The 19,585-nt window shown below is 39.8% G+C and overlaps 1 protein-coding gene across 14 annotated transcripts in view; it reads left to right on the forward strand.

Annotated features, from left to right (window-relative positions):
* Nucleotides 1-19,585, forward strand: part of RBMS3 (RNA binding motif single stranded interacting protein 3) — a 1,480,592-nt gene that overhangs the window by 257,207 nt on the left and 1,203,800 nt on the right. For all 14 annotated transcript variants that reach the window (XM_069088563.1, XM_069088548.1, XM_069088550.1 and 11 more), the window contains one exon: nt 944-1,012. In XM_069088563.1, the coding sequence (XP_068944664.1) occupies nt 944-1,012 (69 nt within the window). The remainder of the gene's footprint in view (nt 1-943; nt 1,013-19,585) is intronic.

The following is a 19,585-nucleotide window of genomic DNA, read 5'->3' on the forward strand; positions in this document are numbered from 1 at the left end:
AGGGACCCCAGAGATGGTCTAGTCTGACCGGTTCATGTTAAAACATGTGAAATAGGCCAGGAGAGGAGAGGGGACTTGTTTGATGCCATCAAGGTAGGAGAAAAGACCAGCTCTTGGATTCATGTTCTTTGACACTAAAACCATTTTTTGAGTACTTCTGCTTGAAAAGCAAGGGGGAAATAACAGCAATGGAAATGAATTTGGAGTCAGAGAGTTTGAACTCTGGCATTGCCATTTATTTCCCACATGATCTTAGATTAATTGCATCTCCACTTCAGGTTTATATTTCCTTGTTATTAAATAGAAGGACTTGCACTGGATGACCCCTAGACTCTAAACTTCTCTGTTGACTCTGGTACTTCCTCCTACCGAGTCACATTTTCATTCACTTACTTATTTTATCTGTTGTATGTGTATGTCAGAATGTCTGTATATTTGTAGGTTATTAGGAGTGATTTGACCAAAGTCACATGGGGATTCTGTGGCAGAACTGGGATTCTAACTCGGGTCCTTTTGGTTTCATGTTCATTGCTCACTCCACTGCCACGTGGCTTCCTAGTGTACTTCCTCCTTGAGTTGGACCTTGAAGAATGGGCATAGTTGAGCTGGGGGGAAGACAAAAAGGGAGAATTCTAGGAAGGGAGAATAGATCTGAAGTTGTGGTAGAGATAGTATAACATCTGGAGTTATAATAATAATGATGATAATAGGAAGGGAGGGAGGGATAGGGAGGAGGAGGAGAAGAACGGATGGAAGGAAGGCAGCAAGGGCCAACTGACTGACCAACCAACTGACCCAATAATAGCTATAATTCATAACTGGAATAAAATAATTCAACTTATTTTCTGAGGCTACAGAAAATGTGATGTGAAGCTGAAGTATGTGTTTTTGTTCTGCACCATTCTGGCTAACAGTAGCATGGGTTCTTTTCTGTCTTTCCCAGCGGACCTCGGCCAGCAAGACTTCAGGTGCTCCTTCCTACAGCAGATGGTCCAGCTCACAGCCACATCAGGTAATACACTCTTTTCAAGGTGAACACTGACATCTCAAATCCCCTTGGAATGTGTTTAACCATATAATTATTCATCCCATTTTCTGGCATGACTAAAACCCAGCATTGACATAGGCACGTGTGTGGATTCCCAGGCCCTCATTGATGGGCAGTCTCATCTAGGGCTCTGATTTAGTCATTCTAGATTCTGCCCCTGCTGAAAAGGAGGGAAGTTGTTACTTGAGCCATTACTTTGTACAGAAAAGTCATATATGTGGTCATTTGTCACAGGTTGGGGTGGTGTTTGGGGTGATGGTGATGATGGAAGGAGGGCAGAGGGGCTTGTGGAAGACTAAGATGTTTCTTTCAAAGTATTCCCCAGCTGATCATATAAGCCAAGTCAATGAGGAAAAGATATGTATTTGGAAATGCTTTTATCTCTGTTAACCTTCTTTTCTTTCTCAATTGAATCATACCTTCCCATGCTCATTATTATCATGAAACCAACTTAAAGAGTATTTTCAAATGCCTGGAGGACAGGTGCCTATTTACTCTGGCTAAGTAATAATTTATGCTAGCTATAAAAAGTATGCAGAGTATATTGCATGTCAGAGTCCTATAACCTGTGACTTTGCATATGGAAACATCCAAGAAAATAGGTATATGATATTGCCAGGGATACAACTTGTCATATAATCTGGTGGTAAAATGTCATTATACCCAAACTTCACTGGGTCCTTTCTGCCAAGATCTTGGTCAACTCATAGAAAAGACTCATTACATGAAACTTTCCTAAGCACCTGTAGAACACAGGGAGGTCACCTAGAAGCAATAGCCTTGGACAGCTGTATACTTCCAAAACAGAGAGGGAACTTGGAACAGCAATAAAAAATATCCATTTAACTAACGTTAGCCCAGATGGTCTGCTACACTCTGCTTTTGCTTTCTGACTGTGGGCAGGCCTAACCAGGAGACAGAGGCCAGTGAGCTCCCAAGGGATATTGGCAACCTCCTCAGTCCCTTTCTTCACACCTCTCCCCGCTCCCCACCCGCCCCAGCTTAGCTGTCCTGGTTTGCTTAGTGTGATAGCAATACATCTTCTTGGGGGACTGTGAACTAGTAATTTAATACATTTTCAGAAATCTTTAAAGTTGTGGTGAGCTACTTGGGAAGTTACAGTATGGTGCATAACTCACTGACCCTTGTTTGAGGTATTTGAAGTGCTTCCACTATGACCTATGATGGTGGAACCAAAGCAGTAATAGGGGCAGAGACATGATACTGGTGGGATCTTGTGTGTTCCAGCAGAATTTTGCTTTATGGCTTAGATTTTACAAAGTGATTGTGATTTTTGATGACCTGGAACAATGTACTTATAGCAGTTAGTTGATAATGGGATGGGAGACTGTGATTGTAGAAAAAAATGGTGATAGTCACCAATGAAATATTGGTGCCTTTCTTCTTCCTAAATCAACTTGAAATGGGAAAGGAAACAGTTCTGTGAGTTAGGAAATCTACCTTTGAGACCAGTAGTGACTGTGTGAAATGGGGTGAGTCATTTAGGTGTCCATAAACCCTGCCTTCTTTTTTAGAATCATAAAATGTTACATCTGGAAGAGATTTAGGAGATAGATCAGTGAGTCCTCTTTTTACATATAGAGAAACAGCCACCAAGAAGTTACCTCAACTTCAGCATCTTTTCCTCTAAACCTACCTCTCCACTGACCAAATTTCTTCCTTCTCACCCAGGCAGTAACTTGAGACCTATTTGATTTTTTTCTCATCCATTATGTCCATTCAGTTGGCAATTCCTTTTGATTCTATATCAAAAATATACCTTCCTCTGAATTCCCCCTGCAGCTACCATTGTACATGTTTTTATCTCTTTCATCCTGGATGAATGGGCTAATTGTGGAGGTAGTATGGTTCAGTGGAAAGCACATTGGATTTAGAGTTGCAGGAATTGGGTTCAAACCCTTGCTTTGCCACTTACTAACCTCATTGAGCCTCAGTTTCCTCATCTGTAAAATGAGGAGGTTGGGCTAGATTATCTTGAAGGTTCATTCTAGCTCTTAATCTTCATTTCCATGTTTCTTTGGTATTCTTGCCTCTCTTGACTCTGACATTCTGTTTCATTCTGAAAGAGATGAGTCTGTCCCTTTTCCAATCCATCTTTCACATATTCTCTGATTTATTTTCCTAATGTAGTTCTTTGATTATGCATGTTACTCCACTACTCACCAATCTTTAATTGCTCCCTATCACCTTCTGAATAAAGAATATCCTTATGAATGTGGCCTTCAAAGCCCATCATGATCTGGCTCTGATCTGCTTTTCCAGCCTGGTCACACATTACTTGCTTCATATATTCTCCTTTCCAACCAGACCTTATCTACATTCCATCTATTATTTTTGTTCTGTCTTCTGATCTCTGCCTTTGCTCAAACTGTCTTCCAGTCCTGGAGAGAACTCTTTTCTCCTACACCCACATATATCTGAGCCTCTTTCTTTCAAGGGTCAATTCAGGTGCCATCTCTTTCATAATGCTTTTCCTCTGCACTTTCCCTATACCTTCTCCTTCTCCTCTTTCTTCCTTACTCAATGGAAACTGGTCTTTCCTTCCTTAAATATTTTTTCTAGAATTTACCTGCACCAACATTCCATTGGATCACAAATTAAGAACTAAAAAGGACCTTAGCAGTCATCTAATCTAACCTCTTTGTCCTACAAATGAAGAAACTAGGTTCCCGAGAAGGATCGACACAGGTAGTGTGATGCTAGCAGAGTCAACAACTCCAGAAACAGTGCTCCCTTTGATAAACTCTCCTGCCTCTCTAAACTTCTAGTCCAGTGCCCTAATTTTACAGATAAGGAAACTGAGGATGGGAGGGGTAAAATGGCTCACCTAAAACCATACACATAACAAAGCCAGTATTCAAACTCAGACATTATCCCTGCCTCTGCCCCCTGCCCCTACACTGATCTATCCACAACACACCATTTCTCTTGGTATTAAAATGATCTATGGGGGCTGCTAGGTGGCACAGTGAATAGAGCACTGGCCCTGGACTCAGGAGGACCTGAGTTCAAATCCGGCCTCAGACTTAATTCAAAACTAGCCGTGTGATCTTGGGCAAGTCACTTAACCTCAATTGCCCTACCTTCCCTCCTCCAAAAAGCAATATATATACATATATATATGTATATATATATATGTAGATGCATTCCCTTCATTGTTTGTTGTTTCTTGAAAGCAAACAGCATCATCTCTGTCTTTGTATCCCCCTTGCCAGAGTCACACACATATTTAGTGATGGAGTCAGAAGTAGGAAATGGGTCTGTAGGCTCCTGAGCCAATGTACCAGTTTACTTCTATCTAGCATATGAATATCTTCCCATTGCTGGCCTCTTGAAATTCTTCAGGTATAATAATGTGATGTATTGGATAGGAGTCTGGAGTTAGAGTCATGAAGACCCACATTCAAATCTGAGGTGGAACCCTGGGTTACTCCCAGCCTCATCTTTAAAATAGGGCTCATAAATCACTGTAGTACTTCCCTCGTGAGCTTGAGGAATTTACAAGGAGAACCACTGATTCGTGGTTGAGGTCAGAGCAGGGAGAGATAGATTGTGATTAAACAAAAGGCTAAACAAACCCTTTTAACAATGGGTTAAGCAAAGATAATTGTGGGTAATGTGCTCTGCAAAGCTTAAAGCCTTATATAATACAGCTATCATTTATATTGTGCTTTTATGGTTTTCAAAGCACATCACATATTCTATTCTCTCGGCTGATCCTCACAACAATCTGAGTAGGTGCTATTATTATATAAATGTCAGCTGTTATAATCTAATTAATAATGTTACAATAATACTATAATAAACTGTAATCATATTATTTGCACAATTTTCACTTAAGGGAGATTGCAGGTGTCTGATTACATTGGACTCTGGTCTGTTTAGTACCTTTTATTGGGGAGAATGGAGTCAACTCTCCAAGGTTCTGAAGGTTCCTGAGCAGAGGACAACTGTATGCCCAAGGTAGACCTGATCTTTTGACTCCTGTCTTCATAAACCTGGGAAGGTTCCTGTAGTTTTAAGGAACATCTAAATTTAAGAAATTGTAGTTTACAAAGGCTGCCTTGTCCTTAGCCTTGGATTACAGGTTTCTGGAGTTTCAGAGGTGATTGTTTATCAGTGACAGATCTAATTAATGTCTCCCTCCATTAGAGGCTTTGAATTTCAGAAATGATATCTGCCAGTGTGCTGACTCACCCTGTGGGCAAACTGCTGAAGAAACTTCTTCCTAGTTGTACTCACTCCTCAGGCCTCTTTGGTAATCCTCTCCACCTCTCCAGCACATAGGCTAATCTTCCTTCTCCTTTGTCACTAGCACTCTAATCTCTTTCTCTTTAATTTGTGTTTGTTGTAAAGCCTTTGTCTTTTGTGTTTGGGATTTAATAGGCTTAGGGGCTTCACAGGCATTGCAAATACCTACCCAAATAGTGAGACTGAGTTTGAATGGGAATGCTGAAATTCAGCTGGGAGATTCCTGCTCTGGTGCCCTTCTGTGAAGTTTGGCATCCACATCAAGTCTTTACTGACTCATGAATTTGTATGCCTCCCCATTTGTTTTTGGAATGGTTTGAGTAAATCATAGACAGAGTGTGAAGCGCAGGCCCAGTAATCCATCTTTCACAGCCCCTATAAAAATCTTGGAGTGTGGCAGAACAAGCACTTTGGGCATGAGATCATCTGGGTTCAGGTCTCTATTCTGCCCCCTTGCTATCTGTGTTGGCCTGGTCAAAGTAATTTCTCCTCTCCAGGCCTCAGTTTTTTATTTATAAAATGGGAGTTGGGGGTGCTGAAAGCTGAGACCAATAAGGGATGGAAAGGGAAAAAGCACCAGGCACTGTGCTAAGTACTTTTCACAAATATTATCTTATTTGATCCTTACAACAATCCTGCAAGGTCAGAAATATTTTTGTCCTCATTTTACAGTTGAGGGAAGTGAGACAAACAGAAGGTTAAATGACTTCCCCAGGGTCACACAGTTGGTAAGTGAGACTGCATTTGAAATGTATCCACTGTGCCATCAGCTGCCTCTACATGTTTTAGGGGTTCTGTGCTTGGATGGGAAAACCTAATATCTATTTTACTAACTTCTGCTGGAAACTTAGTATTTCTTTCAATTATTTCTAAAAAAACATGATTTTGAGAAAGTTTTCATAGACTTCATCAGACTGCTCATGGGAGTCTGACACTGAAGAGGTCCCAACCCTAACCATGATGATCTCTGATCATAGTTCTGCCTCATTCTAAGCATCATAAAGTCTTACTCCCTCCTCCCTCCTCAAGTCAGGAAGACTTGAGTTCAAATTCAGACTCAAACTGTAGTTATGTGACCTTGAGAAAGTCACTGAAGGCAGGTATCAAGGCAGTTCTCCAAGCCAGTGTTTCCGGAGTGCTGTACACCTGCATGGTGAGGCTGTTAAGACCCCTCCCTATCTCTTCCGCTCCCCCAATTGGGAAGTAGAGGTCTGGATTCAAGTTCTACCTCTGATTCATGCTACTCATCTGACTTTGTGTTAGAATCCTGTAAACTCCCTGGGCCTCAACTTCCTAATCTATAAAATGAGATGACCGGATTATCTGGAATAGGAGGTCCCTCTCAGCTTTATAATTCTGCAGGAGGTATTGTTACATCAATAGTTTTAAATATCCCTTAAAGAGACCCACTATTGCGTCAGGGTCCTTCTGGTTATTTGCAAACAGGTTATGTCTCTCCATGTAAATTGGTTCCCATATATAGTCTAAATATAATATAATTTATTCCTAACTGCAAATTTGGAGCTCTTAGAGGACTTGTATTCAAATCCTGGCTATTGCACTTGACTCTGTAATGTTGGTCTAGACCCTTTGCATCTCATCTACTTTTGTCAAATAGGCCTAGCAATAAATTTCAATCTTGGAGGATTGATAATGAAAACTCCTCTCTTCTCCTCACAGACAGTTGGGGGACTCCAGATGTAGAATGTGGAATACTCTCTCAGATGCCATCACTAGGCTGGCCAGTGTCTCTTCTTTGTTACAAAGGAGGGTTGGCAGTTGAGGGGCAAAGTCATCGCCTAAAACAAAAGGCAGCAAGAAAATAAACTAAAAATGATGAAACTTGTGCTAACTCTGCCCCCTCCCCCATGATGTTGTTTGGAGGAAAATGCTTTGCAGCCTTTAAAGGTCTAGAGACATGTGGGATTACCATGGTCTCTATCATCCTCATGGCCATCACCATCAGCAGTGCTGTTGTTACTACATTCATACTGAAGACAATATCTTGAGATGGTGAGATGGTGAAATGATCACTATTGATTCTGCTGGAGCTGTGATTAGAGGTGGCAGTGTGGATAGAGCTGTGGACCTAGATTCAGGAAGACTTGAGTTCAAATTCAGACTCAAATTGTAGTTATGTGACCTTGAGAAAGTGACTGAACCTCTTCCTCAGTTTCCCTATCTGTAAATGGGGATGATAATAATGGTACCTACCTACTAAGGTTGTCATGAAGATAAAATATGGTAGTATTTGTAAAGTGCTTTCATAACCTTAAAGAACTATATGACTTCTAGCTATGATGATAATGCTATTTTTGTATTTTTTATAATTTAATTATGGTGTGTTGTAAATACTTTTGAAAGGATGAGTAATATTAAAACCAAAAGTTTATATTTTCCTCCTTTTCTAGATTTCTATTAATAAAACATAGCAAAAGTTTTGCAAATTCTATAACCATTTATCCCACATGTAATAGAATTGCCTGCTTCTAATCTAAATAATTGCCTGTCAGTATTGTGGACATGGGGATACCTCCAAGTCTGAAAGACTGAGATTCTGATAAGCTTTTTTTAATCATTCTGTCCTTCCTACAAACTTTCTACTTGGAAAGGTTTAATAAATTTATTTTCCATCCTACTTATCAGTCATGAAATTTCCCTCTGTGACCTAAATCATTTAACTCTCCTATTGTAGCACAAAAGAGGGGAATAAATGTCTTGGGGATAGAGCAGAGGGCAGCTGTCAGGGGGGAGTTCTGGATTGGGGCCTTCATTAACCTCTATGTACTTCATGCTCATAAGAGAGGGTTGGGCAATCACTCATGATTATACAGGGATTCAGTGCTCGCCTGGTGCACAGTAGGCCTTTAATAGATGTTTAAACTGAATGGATCAGTTTTTCCAACCTTAAATGTTATAGGTGCCTTGTTGAATGGGTGACCAAAAGCTCTGAAGCCTAATCTTTGAAACTGAAAGCCAGGCAATTTCAAAGGTGCTTGATGTGTGACTCTCATGAGGAATTGGAGCTGATATTTGAGCATCACTGTTTCCTGGAGGCAGATAATATGAGATGACAGGGCTTCAGAAGCTGGGTACTATGCCACTGTTACAGCCATGACAAAGGCTTGAGTGACTTGTAGGGGGAAGACAGGCCTGATTTAGCTGTGATTACATGCCCTGGGAAAAGGGAGGCAGCGCCAGTCTGGGAGAAGGGAGGCAGCGCCAGTCTGGTAGACTTTGGCCCTGAATACATAATTTGTCAATTATCCATTATTCTTTGTGAATATTGGGTAGGAAAAAAATTGGGAGCTATGCTAACTTCTGTCCGTTCTCCTTTCATACTTACTTGCCCAGCTCAATTCAGTTCAGTTTAGTTTCGATCAAATCAGTTCATTTCAATTTCAGTCATTTCTAAAGGGACCAGAAGAGTTTAGTGCATCAATGCTAGTCTCAGAGTCAAGGAGCTCTGAGTTTGAATCTAACCTCAGACACTTACTAGCCGTGTCAACCCGAGTTAAGTCATGTAACCTCTTTGGGCTTGGGGGCCCTCATCTATAAAACCAGAATATTTGCTGGGAGGCATAAATGCCATAATGCATATAAAGTCTGTTGCAATTGTTAAAAAGTTATGGAAATGTGATATATTATCAGAAAATTTTTCCTAAGTTCTGGCCTCTAGGGATGCAAAAATAAATGAATAGTTCCTGCCTTCATCAAGTTTACTTTCTGTTAGGGGAGCTACATAAAAAATAAAATTAAATAAATTAATATTATATAGTAATATTAATATAAATTAATAAATTAAATAAAAATATATGCAGAGTAATTTATGGGAGGAGAGCAGAGGTAATTAGAGGGATAAGGGTAGTTTTTTAGTAGGAGGTAGCACTTGACTTGAACCTTGAAGGTAGCTTGGGATTTTAAGAAGTATAGGGTGGGGCAGAAATTCTAGGCTTGGGGGAAAGTCTATGCAAAGTCATGGAGGTGAGAAATGGAATGTTGTGTGATGGGAAAATGAAGGTCACTTTAACTGGAATGTAGATTACATGATGGAGAATGCTAATAGATGGGATGGATATGTGTTTTGCTGTTTCTCTCTTTCTCCCCCCTCCTTTTCCTCCCTCTATATCCTGAAGACTCCCCCTTAGCAAGTAGTAAAATGGGAAATAAGGTACAACAGTTGGCTCATCAGCTCTTGGATCTTTCTATCTTAGTTGTATTTGGGTGACAATGACCCTTTCATTATGGAATGTCAATACTGAGACCAAAAGATAGAGCCTCAGTTGTATTGAGTTTATGTAGGTGAAGGCATCACAGGGTGTTTAGTGGATCAACAGAGAAGGCAACAAATAAAATCACTGGATTTGGGACTTGGTGAACATGCTTCTTGCAATCAGTAGGTGGGAAGCGTAAGGATTTGTTACAGATCATGCAGATTTTGGACCCCAGGAACATACCCTTAAGAGCAGCAAGCCTTTAGTCTATTATGGAAGTTGGCATTGCTCAATCCAAAGTAATCAAGCCAAGTAACATTTATTAAGCCCCTACCATGTGCCAGGAACTTGCTGGATACTGGGGACACAAAGGCAGAACAAAACAAAATCCACCTCCACCACCATCACCACCACCTCCACTTCCACCTCAACCTCCACCACCACCATCACCACCATCACCAGGGCCACCTCTGGCAACAACAATAGTAATAACAGCAGAACAATAAACAGCCTTGTCCTCAAGGAATTTACATTCTTTTGGATTTGGTAACACTGATGACCTTATTCACAAGCTTAAACCTCTGATAAAATAAGAACAAAGAAAAGGGGGAGATCTAACAACAGGGGAGATCTAAAACTCTTTATTTGTGAGTCTTTAACATACCAGAAGGCCCCTTTCCCCTCTTTTCAGGAAGAGCTTTGCAAAATAGAATGCATGCTTACATTTGATTTATTGCCCTGAGATCCAATTTTTTAAAAAAGGAACAAGGAAAGAGCCTAATTGAATTGTCCCCAATGCCACTATATTGTATAAGCATACTGACTTGAAGGATGAGCTGGAAGAAAAATATGTCTTCTAAAGATGACATAAAAACAAAAAGATATGTACAAATCTAGATATGAATAAGGAAGGGAGGGGCAGAGAGAAAGACCTATACAAAGTAAGCATTTATAAAGCTCTTACTGTGCACCCGGCATTGTGCTAAAAGGCAAATTGTTATAGACATATTGCATTTAGAAATCCTACTTTAACTATAAATCATTGTAAATATACATTTATTTGGTTTGGGGTTTGAGGGAACAATTAGTTAAGGGAATGAGTAGTTTTTAAATTTTGGGTTTGGAATTGAATTGCATTTAGACTGAAAGAGCAACTTGACCTAGTAAAACTTCGAATTAGTGGATAGCTTAAAGCAAGTTTTATTTTCAGTTACCCATCATAAACAAAGGTAATGATTACAAAAGCTGTTGCCAAGTAGAGAATCTGTTTCATTGAATAAACATGGATAATTTCTATTTGATGCTGTGTATATAAAGGGATGCTAGTGTTTTTAAAAAGTCTTCTGAAGTAGAGAAAAATATGTAATCCTAACATCTTGGTATAACTTGCTTTAATGCTTCCAGGATCTATGACTTCCTAGAGATAGATACTTCCTCTGCCAATTCAGGAGATGTCTTAATAGACTGTCTCTGTGAGTTTGAGACCAAAAAATTCACCTCTCTGCTGACAGCCTGGTGATGAACCTCTCTGAACTCTGCTGGTTTTGGGCGTTGGTGCCTATATCCAAGTTTGAAGCTTTTGCCATTTACTTGCCCAGGCTTGAAACCCAAGTCTCCTTTGACTTGTTTGTCTCCCATATGCTTCAGTTCCATTAGCTGCTAATCATGGTGATTTTCCTATCTCCACAGCATCTCTTGCATTTGATCCTTCTTCTCTTTTAAAATATCACCCTAATTCCCTTTCTCTTTTCTTCTGCTACTGGACTATTGAAACAGATCATCTTCCTTCCTACCTTCTATCTCCTCTCAAATCCATTCTCCAACAACTACAATAGTTTTCCTAATACACAAACCTGACCATGTCACTCACCTGGTCAAAAATTGAAAGTTTTTTTTTTCTTTTTGAAGGGGAGCAGGGAAGGCAGGGCAATTGGGGTTAAGTGATGTGCCCAAGGTCACACAGCTAGTTTTGTGTTGTCTGAGGTCACATTTTGAACTCCGGTCCTCCTGAGTCCAAGGCTGGTGTTCTACTCACTGTGCCACCTAGCTGCCTGAAAGGTTTTTTTTTTTTTAATTGCCTATGGGGGGCAGGGATTTCTAAGCCTGCCCTATAAAATACTCTGCCACTCACTTCTTTGAGGTTTTTCCGTTCACATACTATTTAATCTAGACAAAATGTCCTACTAGTTTTTTTTTCATTTTTCTAGACTTCTTTTCCATCTTCATTCGTTCATTAGCCTATTCTCCCTGCTTAGAAAGTACTCTCTCCTCATTGCCACTTCTGGCGACCTTTTTCTCCCTTTATGGCTCAGATGAGGAACCACCTTCATTATGAAGCCATCCCTGAAACCCCAAGCTTTAAGTATTTCCAACCTCATCATTTTTTCCTATGTATCTCTTCTTTGCTGTCATCAATATAATCTACCTTCTATTATTTTTATGTGTACATGCTATATTCCCCATGAGACAGTATCTTTCTTAAATTTGGGGGTTTATTTCATTTATTGGACATATAAATGAAAGAACAGTGCAGTACAGTACAGTGCCTTGCATACAGCAAGTGTCTAAAAATGTACGAATTAGGATATAAAATTGTATTGAATTAGAAGAATGAGCTAGAACTTGTGCTTCCCTGGAATAGCCTTTGAGAGGATACATGGCATCTCTACCCATGGAGTGAGTTTACTTTATTATTTTCTAAGCAAACTATTTCTAGACCATTCGTGTCAATTTCCATATCATTATGTTCATTCTTCCCAACTTTTCTCAATAGTAGTATGAGCCTTCAGATTTAAGTTCCAGTGGTTTTCTAGGCATTAAAAGTCTGTTCTACAAATTAGGCTTTCTGGATCCTTTCTAAGAGGAGAGGAGGCTACTACTTCTTTTCTCCTCCCAACTTAGATCTTCCCAGAGAACATGGCTGATTTATAGCTTTCTCCTACCTGCCTAGAGCTTTGATTCATTAAGTGCTTTCAAGACTCAAGTAGTTGTTTATTCAAAGGCAATAGACTGTAGTGGAAAGAAAAGTGGACAGAGAGTCAGATGACTTAGATTTGAGTCCAAGGTAGACGGATGTGTGACCTTGAAATCCCTTCAACACTCTTGAGCATGAGTTTTTTCATTGTTAAAACAGTGTGTGTGTATGTGTATAATTTTCCTAATTAAGAATTTATGTAAGGAAAATGTTTTGCAAAATATTAAACACAATATGCATGAGCTATTGTTCTTGTGTTGTCTACATTAACAATCCACATTTACATGTTACACAGTGGTGTGTACATGTGTCAGAAAAATGAAGCAATGCAATTGTTTAGCAAGAATAGGAGTCAATAGATCAATACTCTTTAAAAGCAACAGCAAATTGACAGAATGATTATTCCACCACTATTGCATGTTGAAAGAATCAAATGGAGGTCCTTAGCACTTTGGGTAGATCGTCTTTAGAGTTTAAAGAAAGTCATGCACTGAAATTGTACAGAATCATAGAATTATAATCCTAGGCTAAAATGGTCCTCAAAGCTCAGCTAGTTCAATGCCCTCATTTTACAGATGATGAAACTGGCACCCATGGAAGTTAAGGGACTTGTCCAAGGTTACACAGGGAGTAAGTATCAGAAGTGAGATTTGGATCCAGGTCCTTTGACTCAGCAGTTGGTACTTTTACTTTTGTACCTTGTTGCCTCCTCTATGAGAAGGCATAGGGAAGCTGTGACCTTCATCAATGGATGAACTACCCAAACAATCAAGAAACAATCAAAGTATCTGGCATTGTCTATGAAATTTTTTATTAATATAATAATTAATAATGAAGTCTTACTCTCTGATGCCTCCTTGTGGAAAGCTCTGCTATGGTCCACAACCTATGTTGGTCTTACAATGTAGGAAGGGATGAAGGTGCCGACCTGTAGGGTCACCAGTTCAAAGGACAAACTCTGCCAATTCTGAGATATGCCATCTTCAGGTTGGCCACAGGGATGTTCTTATTGTTGTTGTTATTTGTCACAGCAATTCTTAGAGTACAAGAATTTCGTGATTTATATTGGTGGAAGTAATGCCTACATCGTAGAAATCGTAAGCCTTTTAAGTATTAAAGAATTAGTATTTATATAGTGTCTAGAATGATTCTAAAATGACATATGGTTGAAAATATGTTGGATGTCTCTGCCAGTCATCTGTAGAATCTAGCTCCAGCTATGTCATTTATACTGTAATCCTTTTCATCTATATACTTAATAAGTCCATATTTATATCGATGGGTCAATGTCTCTATATCTCTGTCTCTGTCTCTATTTATATCGGTATCCATATCTATAGTCATCTCCATATCCATAGTCATATCCATATCCATCTCTCCATCTCATCTGTGTTTCTACCATCCATCATCTCTCTTCCTCTCATCTATCATCTCTGTATCAATATTTATATCTATATCTAGAACAATGGATTTTGAATCAAAAGGGGTATCAGAGGTCATTTAGTCTAACCTTTCACTTAATAGTTGAGAGAACTGAAGTTTGGGGAAGTTGTGGCTTCATTAAAATGACACAAGTCAGTGACACAAGACACTGGTGAGGCAAGAGTCAAATTGGAGTCCTTTGACTACAAACCCAGTGTGCTTTCCACTGAACTGTGTTGCCTATTCATACATATACACATACGTATTCACATATACATAGTATATAAGTAAATATACATAACTGAAGGCATATATCTGAATATGCCCCTCTCTGTATATCTAAATATATATGTATATGTGTATTATGTACAATACCTATCACTCGTGTAGTATGTGTGTATATCTATCTAGATATATGGCATTAAACCTTTCCTCTGGACACACCAGCTGTGTGATCATGGGTAAATCACTGTACCGCTCTTTTTCTCAGACCACTCTTTAGGCCTCTAGGCAGAGCAAGCACCCATGTGCATTGGTATAGGAGGTTTCTTCACTGGTATTTCCTTGTAACAATGAGATCGTGGTTCTAACACTAAATGTCCAACTAATTCACACCCATTTATATAAACACACATATCATAGCAAATATACAAATCACATAATTATGTGTTGATGATTTCCAATATATTTTTTCATTGAAAAATAGTATTAAAATGAATTTTGACTTAGACTGTAGTTTCATTTATTTCAAATTAATAATATTGCCTGGGAAATACACAATTATAAACATGATTTATGCACCTGTTTTTTTTTCAGAAATGTTACAAATGTTGTGGATTAGGTAATTAGGTGTATTAGGTGACCTGGGGAAGAAATAGATACCTCTTCCAAATCCCTTTCACATGTGCACACATATTTGTTTGCATGGAGGGCACGTGTTCCCCATGGTCCCCTTTTGCCAGGAGACTCATGCTCGGGGTGGTTTTTGCAGTGTTGGTTATATTTAGTCATTAGAACTAATTACTCAGCCTTTTGGGTGATAAGTAATTCAAAAGAGATTCATATCTAATGAAACTTTTAATCATTTATAGCTAGGGGAATTGAGAATGTTGCTTAGTCAACACCCACACTGAAAAAACTCAGTAAAGAGTGGTCTAGTAGATAAAAGTGTGAGGTTGGGAGTCAGAGCATCTGAGTTTGAATCCTCATTTTGCCCCTCCCTTTTGATGTGACTGGGCAAACCCCTTCACTTCTGGATCTTGGTTGCCTCATTTGTAAATGAGGAGATGGTCTAGTTGGCTTCTGAGATTACTTCAAACCCAAAATGGATGATTTCCTAATACTTAAATGGACTTCAGGTAGCCCATGTGTACAATGATGGATTTTACTCAGCACCCTCAAAAGTTCTTCCAACTCTAATTCCATAATTCTCTAAGTTTGGAATAATAGTTTCTAGTTTCTAAAACTGATTACTTTATGAACTTAAGGAGAGTAGAAGTTAATGAGGAAATCAAATACATATATATATATTATATACATTCATATACACATACCCACGATGCCATATATATATATATATATGTACAGGCATATGTGTGTTATATACACATGTATGTGTCTATGTATGTATTTACATGTATATATGTGTGAGAGAGACTGCTGAACTTGTTAAAAAATGGTATGTTGCTAGCCAATCCACGTTTACCATGGCCTTTACTCAGGTTTGAAGACTGGTATAAGGAAAGAAGGCCCTGCTGATAACTGGCTCATCTTTAGAGAGTCACAGATTTAGAGCTGAATTGAATCTTGGAGGCCATAGTATTTTTGTTGAGTCATTTCAGTAAAGCCCAACTCTTCATGACCTCATTGAGGTTTTCTTGGCAAAGATACTAGAGCGGTTTGCCATTTCCTTTTCCAGGCCATGGAGTCTAACCACCTCATTTTACCGATGAGAAAACTAAGGGTCTTTTAGGTTAAGTGACTTTCTTATATTCACACAACTAGTAGATAGCCAAGTTGGCATTAGAATACTGGTTTAAAGAAATAAAATTCTGAATTATAGCATTTCAACATGAGAAGGGACCTCAGAGGTGAATGATCCCATTCATGAGCAAGAGCTTCCTGAATTAGAAAGAGTCCTGAACCTGGAGAGAAGGGATTTGGGTCCAATTCTTGGTTTTACCCCCACAATAATATGTGTCATGACAAGAAAACCCATCTTCTTACAATTTAGAATGCATATCTGAAAAAGTTTTAATTGCATACATTGTTATAAGTTCAGGCAGGGAAAGACATCATTTGGTACACTATCTCTCTGGAGATAGTGGAATTCTAAATATGAACCATTCCCCACAGGTACTGTGCAGAATTCTCCACCAGTCCACCATCCACTGACCTTGGGGGAAGCTCATTGCATTTCTTGGGAGAAAAAAGTGATTTCCTAGTCTGCTAAGCATTCATTGGCCTCTGAAGCCTGTAATAGGGCGGACTCTGTCTTTTGGTGTGCCTCATGCAAAAACTCTATTAACAGAAGTCAAAACATGAGGATTAGATGTGAAATGGGCTTACGCGTGATATGGAGGTTTATTGTACAATGGCATTACTTTTGCTCCTCTCTCTCTGTTGCCTTTGTGACCTTGGCCTCTTCAATTTCATGATCTACAAGTCACTTGACCTTTCTGACTCAGAATTCCCTGATCTACAGGTACCTAGGTATTTCAGTGCGTAGAGCACTGGGCCTTGAGTCAGGAAGACTTCAGTTCAAATTCAGCCTCAGAAACTTACCTATATGACTGTGAGGAAGTCACTTAACCTATACCTCCATTTCATCATCTGTATAATGGGTATAACAGTAGCACCCCCCCCTCACTGGGTAGTTGTTAAGATAAAATGAAAAATGTCAAGTGTGTTGAAAACCTTAATGCATGTCAGAAAGGTGGTGGTGGTGATGATGATGATGATGATGATGATGATGATGATGATGATGATGGACTAGCTAGTCTCTAAGGTCCCTTCAATCTCTACATCTTTCTCCAATGTAGTTGTTGAATCTAGGCTTTGCCTGAAGACCTCCAGGGGAAGAGAAAGCTTTACCTTCCCAGGCCCCTTCTTCTTTCTACCTCACCCCTTCCCTGTTGGTCTTTCAGATTCTTTCTCTTAAGGAACAAGAAAAAGTTTCATCTTGGGGTGGCCAGGTAGCACAGCAAGTAAGGGCACCAGCTCCAGTGTTGGGATGACCTGGGGATCGAATCTGGGCTCAGACACTTAGCACCACACCCAGAAACACCTGGCCGTGTAACCTTGAGCAAGTTACTTAACCCCAATTGCTTAGGGGCAGCCAGGTGGCTCAGTGAGTAAGAGCACCAGCTCCAGTGTTGGGATGACCTGGGGATCAAATCTGGGCTCAGATACTTAGCACCACACCCAGAAATAATTGGCTGTGTAACCTTGAGCAAGTTACTTAACCCCAATTGCTTAAAAAAAAGTTTCATCTTCACAGGGACAACTAGATTATTCTGTGTCACGGCAAAATGTAGGCATTGAACAAAACTGTTAGGATGCATCATTAATGTTGGGATGGTTAATGACACAGGGGGATGATGAGCCTGCCTGACTCTTTCCTCATTGTGCTTGTTCATTTCATCCCAAATGGAGCTCACCTTAAGCTATGTTATGGTATCATTGGTGAAGCCATGGTTATTTTTAATGCCAGTCTGTATTGGGGACTGTCTGATTTATTCAATACTTGATAAGTAACCGAAGTCACCTGGGCTGACACTGCAGTGATTCTGAGTTGAAAGATCTCGGCCATGAAGCTCGTGTTTATGTCTCAGTTGCTGAGAGTGACCCAGGGTCCAATGACATCAGTGCTCCATCCTCAAGAGAAGCAGCAAAGCCCACTCAACACAGTTCCTTATGCCAGTCAATTTAGGTGAGGTGGGTAGGGAAGCCTATGAAGCCAATGGAGTGACTTCCCAAAGGACCAAAGGAAATGAGAGTCCAGAGAAGGGGAGACATGAGGGAAGCCAAGGCAGTTCCTCTCTTTTGAACCATCACATTTTTGGAAAAGAGGAACAAAATCCCTGATAAATAGCCAAGTGGATCAGGAAAAAACTGCTTCTCTCCTCTTCCCATCCCCCACCCTCCCCCCCCCACTCACAGCTAGTGGGGAAGAAGCTAGAAAATAAAGGGAAATAAAAGCCAGGCAGTTGTTCTTAGCAATTTGGAGCTCAGAGGAGACTGACTTGCTGTCTTTTTCTCCCTGACTGCTGATTACTGCCTGAAGAGAGGTAACGATGGCTTCATTTCCTCTCCCATTGTAACTCAACGCCGTCTTCTCTTGTCGTCTGTATTGCCGGCTTGTAGTCAGGGCTTGATAAACCTATTCATCTTTTCTATGACTACAAAATTGCCTAAGTGTGTCAATTTGAGATTGGGGAAATAAGATCCAGGATCTGACCTCAGTTAGCTATGAGAGGCGGGGCACAGAGGATCTTATGGACTCTAATTCCAAAGTAAGATGCTGGGCTTTTGAGTCTGTCACTCAGAGAAAGGGAAAGAAAAGGGTGGGAAGTGTGAGCATGTTATGAAGGATGGGAAGTTGCTGGTACTCTGTGTAAGACACACTACAGTGGCAACAGTAACTTATGGGGTTGCTCTTGTAGAACAAGCAACTTTTTTTCTTCTATAGAGAAACTACGGGATGCAGCTGGGCCTGGGGGATAGAGTACTGGATTTGGAGTTGGAAATATCTGTTTTGAAATCCTGCCTTTGATATTTAATATTCATGCATTCGTAGATTGTAAGCTGGTTAAGAGCAGGTTTTGAGTCATTATTTTTTGTCTTTGCGTCCCCAGTGCCTGGCATGTTTATGATGTTTGCTGATTGAGCATAGCTAAGCCCCTTCATCTACATGGGCATTAGTTTCTTCATCTGTAAACATGAAGGTTTTGGATTATATGATTCCTGAGGTCCATCTCAACTCTAAAATGATGCTACTGCAATTTATAGATTTACTTTCTTTGTGCCTTAGGCAGCTCTCTAGGACCGTCATACGAATTGTAGATGAATTGTTATCTGAGAGGGTAGAAGGCATTCCTTATGGGAGGGAGCTCCTTATGCTGGCAAAATCACAGATCTTTCACATGGTCATGTATAGGCAACTTAACATAGAGTGTAGTGTTCACCCATTGACCAAGTTGGGATCAAACCAAAAAGATTGACCAAAGGACATGAATTCAATTAAGCCTGCCCATGATGAAGGTGAAAGGAAGCTGATAGTTTGACTGACTTAAGGACAGGAGAGAACTTAGAAGTCATTTCATCTCGCTGCCTCACTTTTCTGATGAGAAACCAGGTCCAGAGGCTTCTATGATTTGGCAAGGTCACATGGCTAGTAAGTTTAGGGGAAGGAATTGAACTCAGCTTCTCTGATTCCAAATCCAGCTCTTTTCATTGCACCATCCTGTCTCTGGAAAAACACAACCTCATAATTCTGCAAAACACATAGTGGTAGAGTTGGGTACCAAAGCTTAATTGGGGCAAAGTACCTAGATTTGTGTCTATGTGAGAGAATCAAAGTCAAGAGCTGGCCTAGTGAATTTGGGTTATATAGGTAAAAAAGAAATAATAATGCAATACATACATGTACAACCT

Source organism: Petaurus breviceps, unplaced genomic scaffold, assembly GCF_028583685.1.
Source record: "Petaurus breviceps papuanus isolate PSGF00001 unplaced genomic scaffold, PetGlider_PUasm1.0 185, whole genome shotgun sequence".
Taxonomy (NCBI): Eukaryota; Metazoa; Chordata; class Mammalia; order Diprotodontia; family Petauridae; genus Petaurus; species Petaurus breviceps.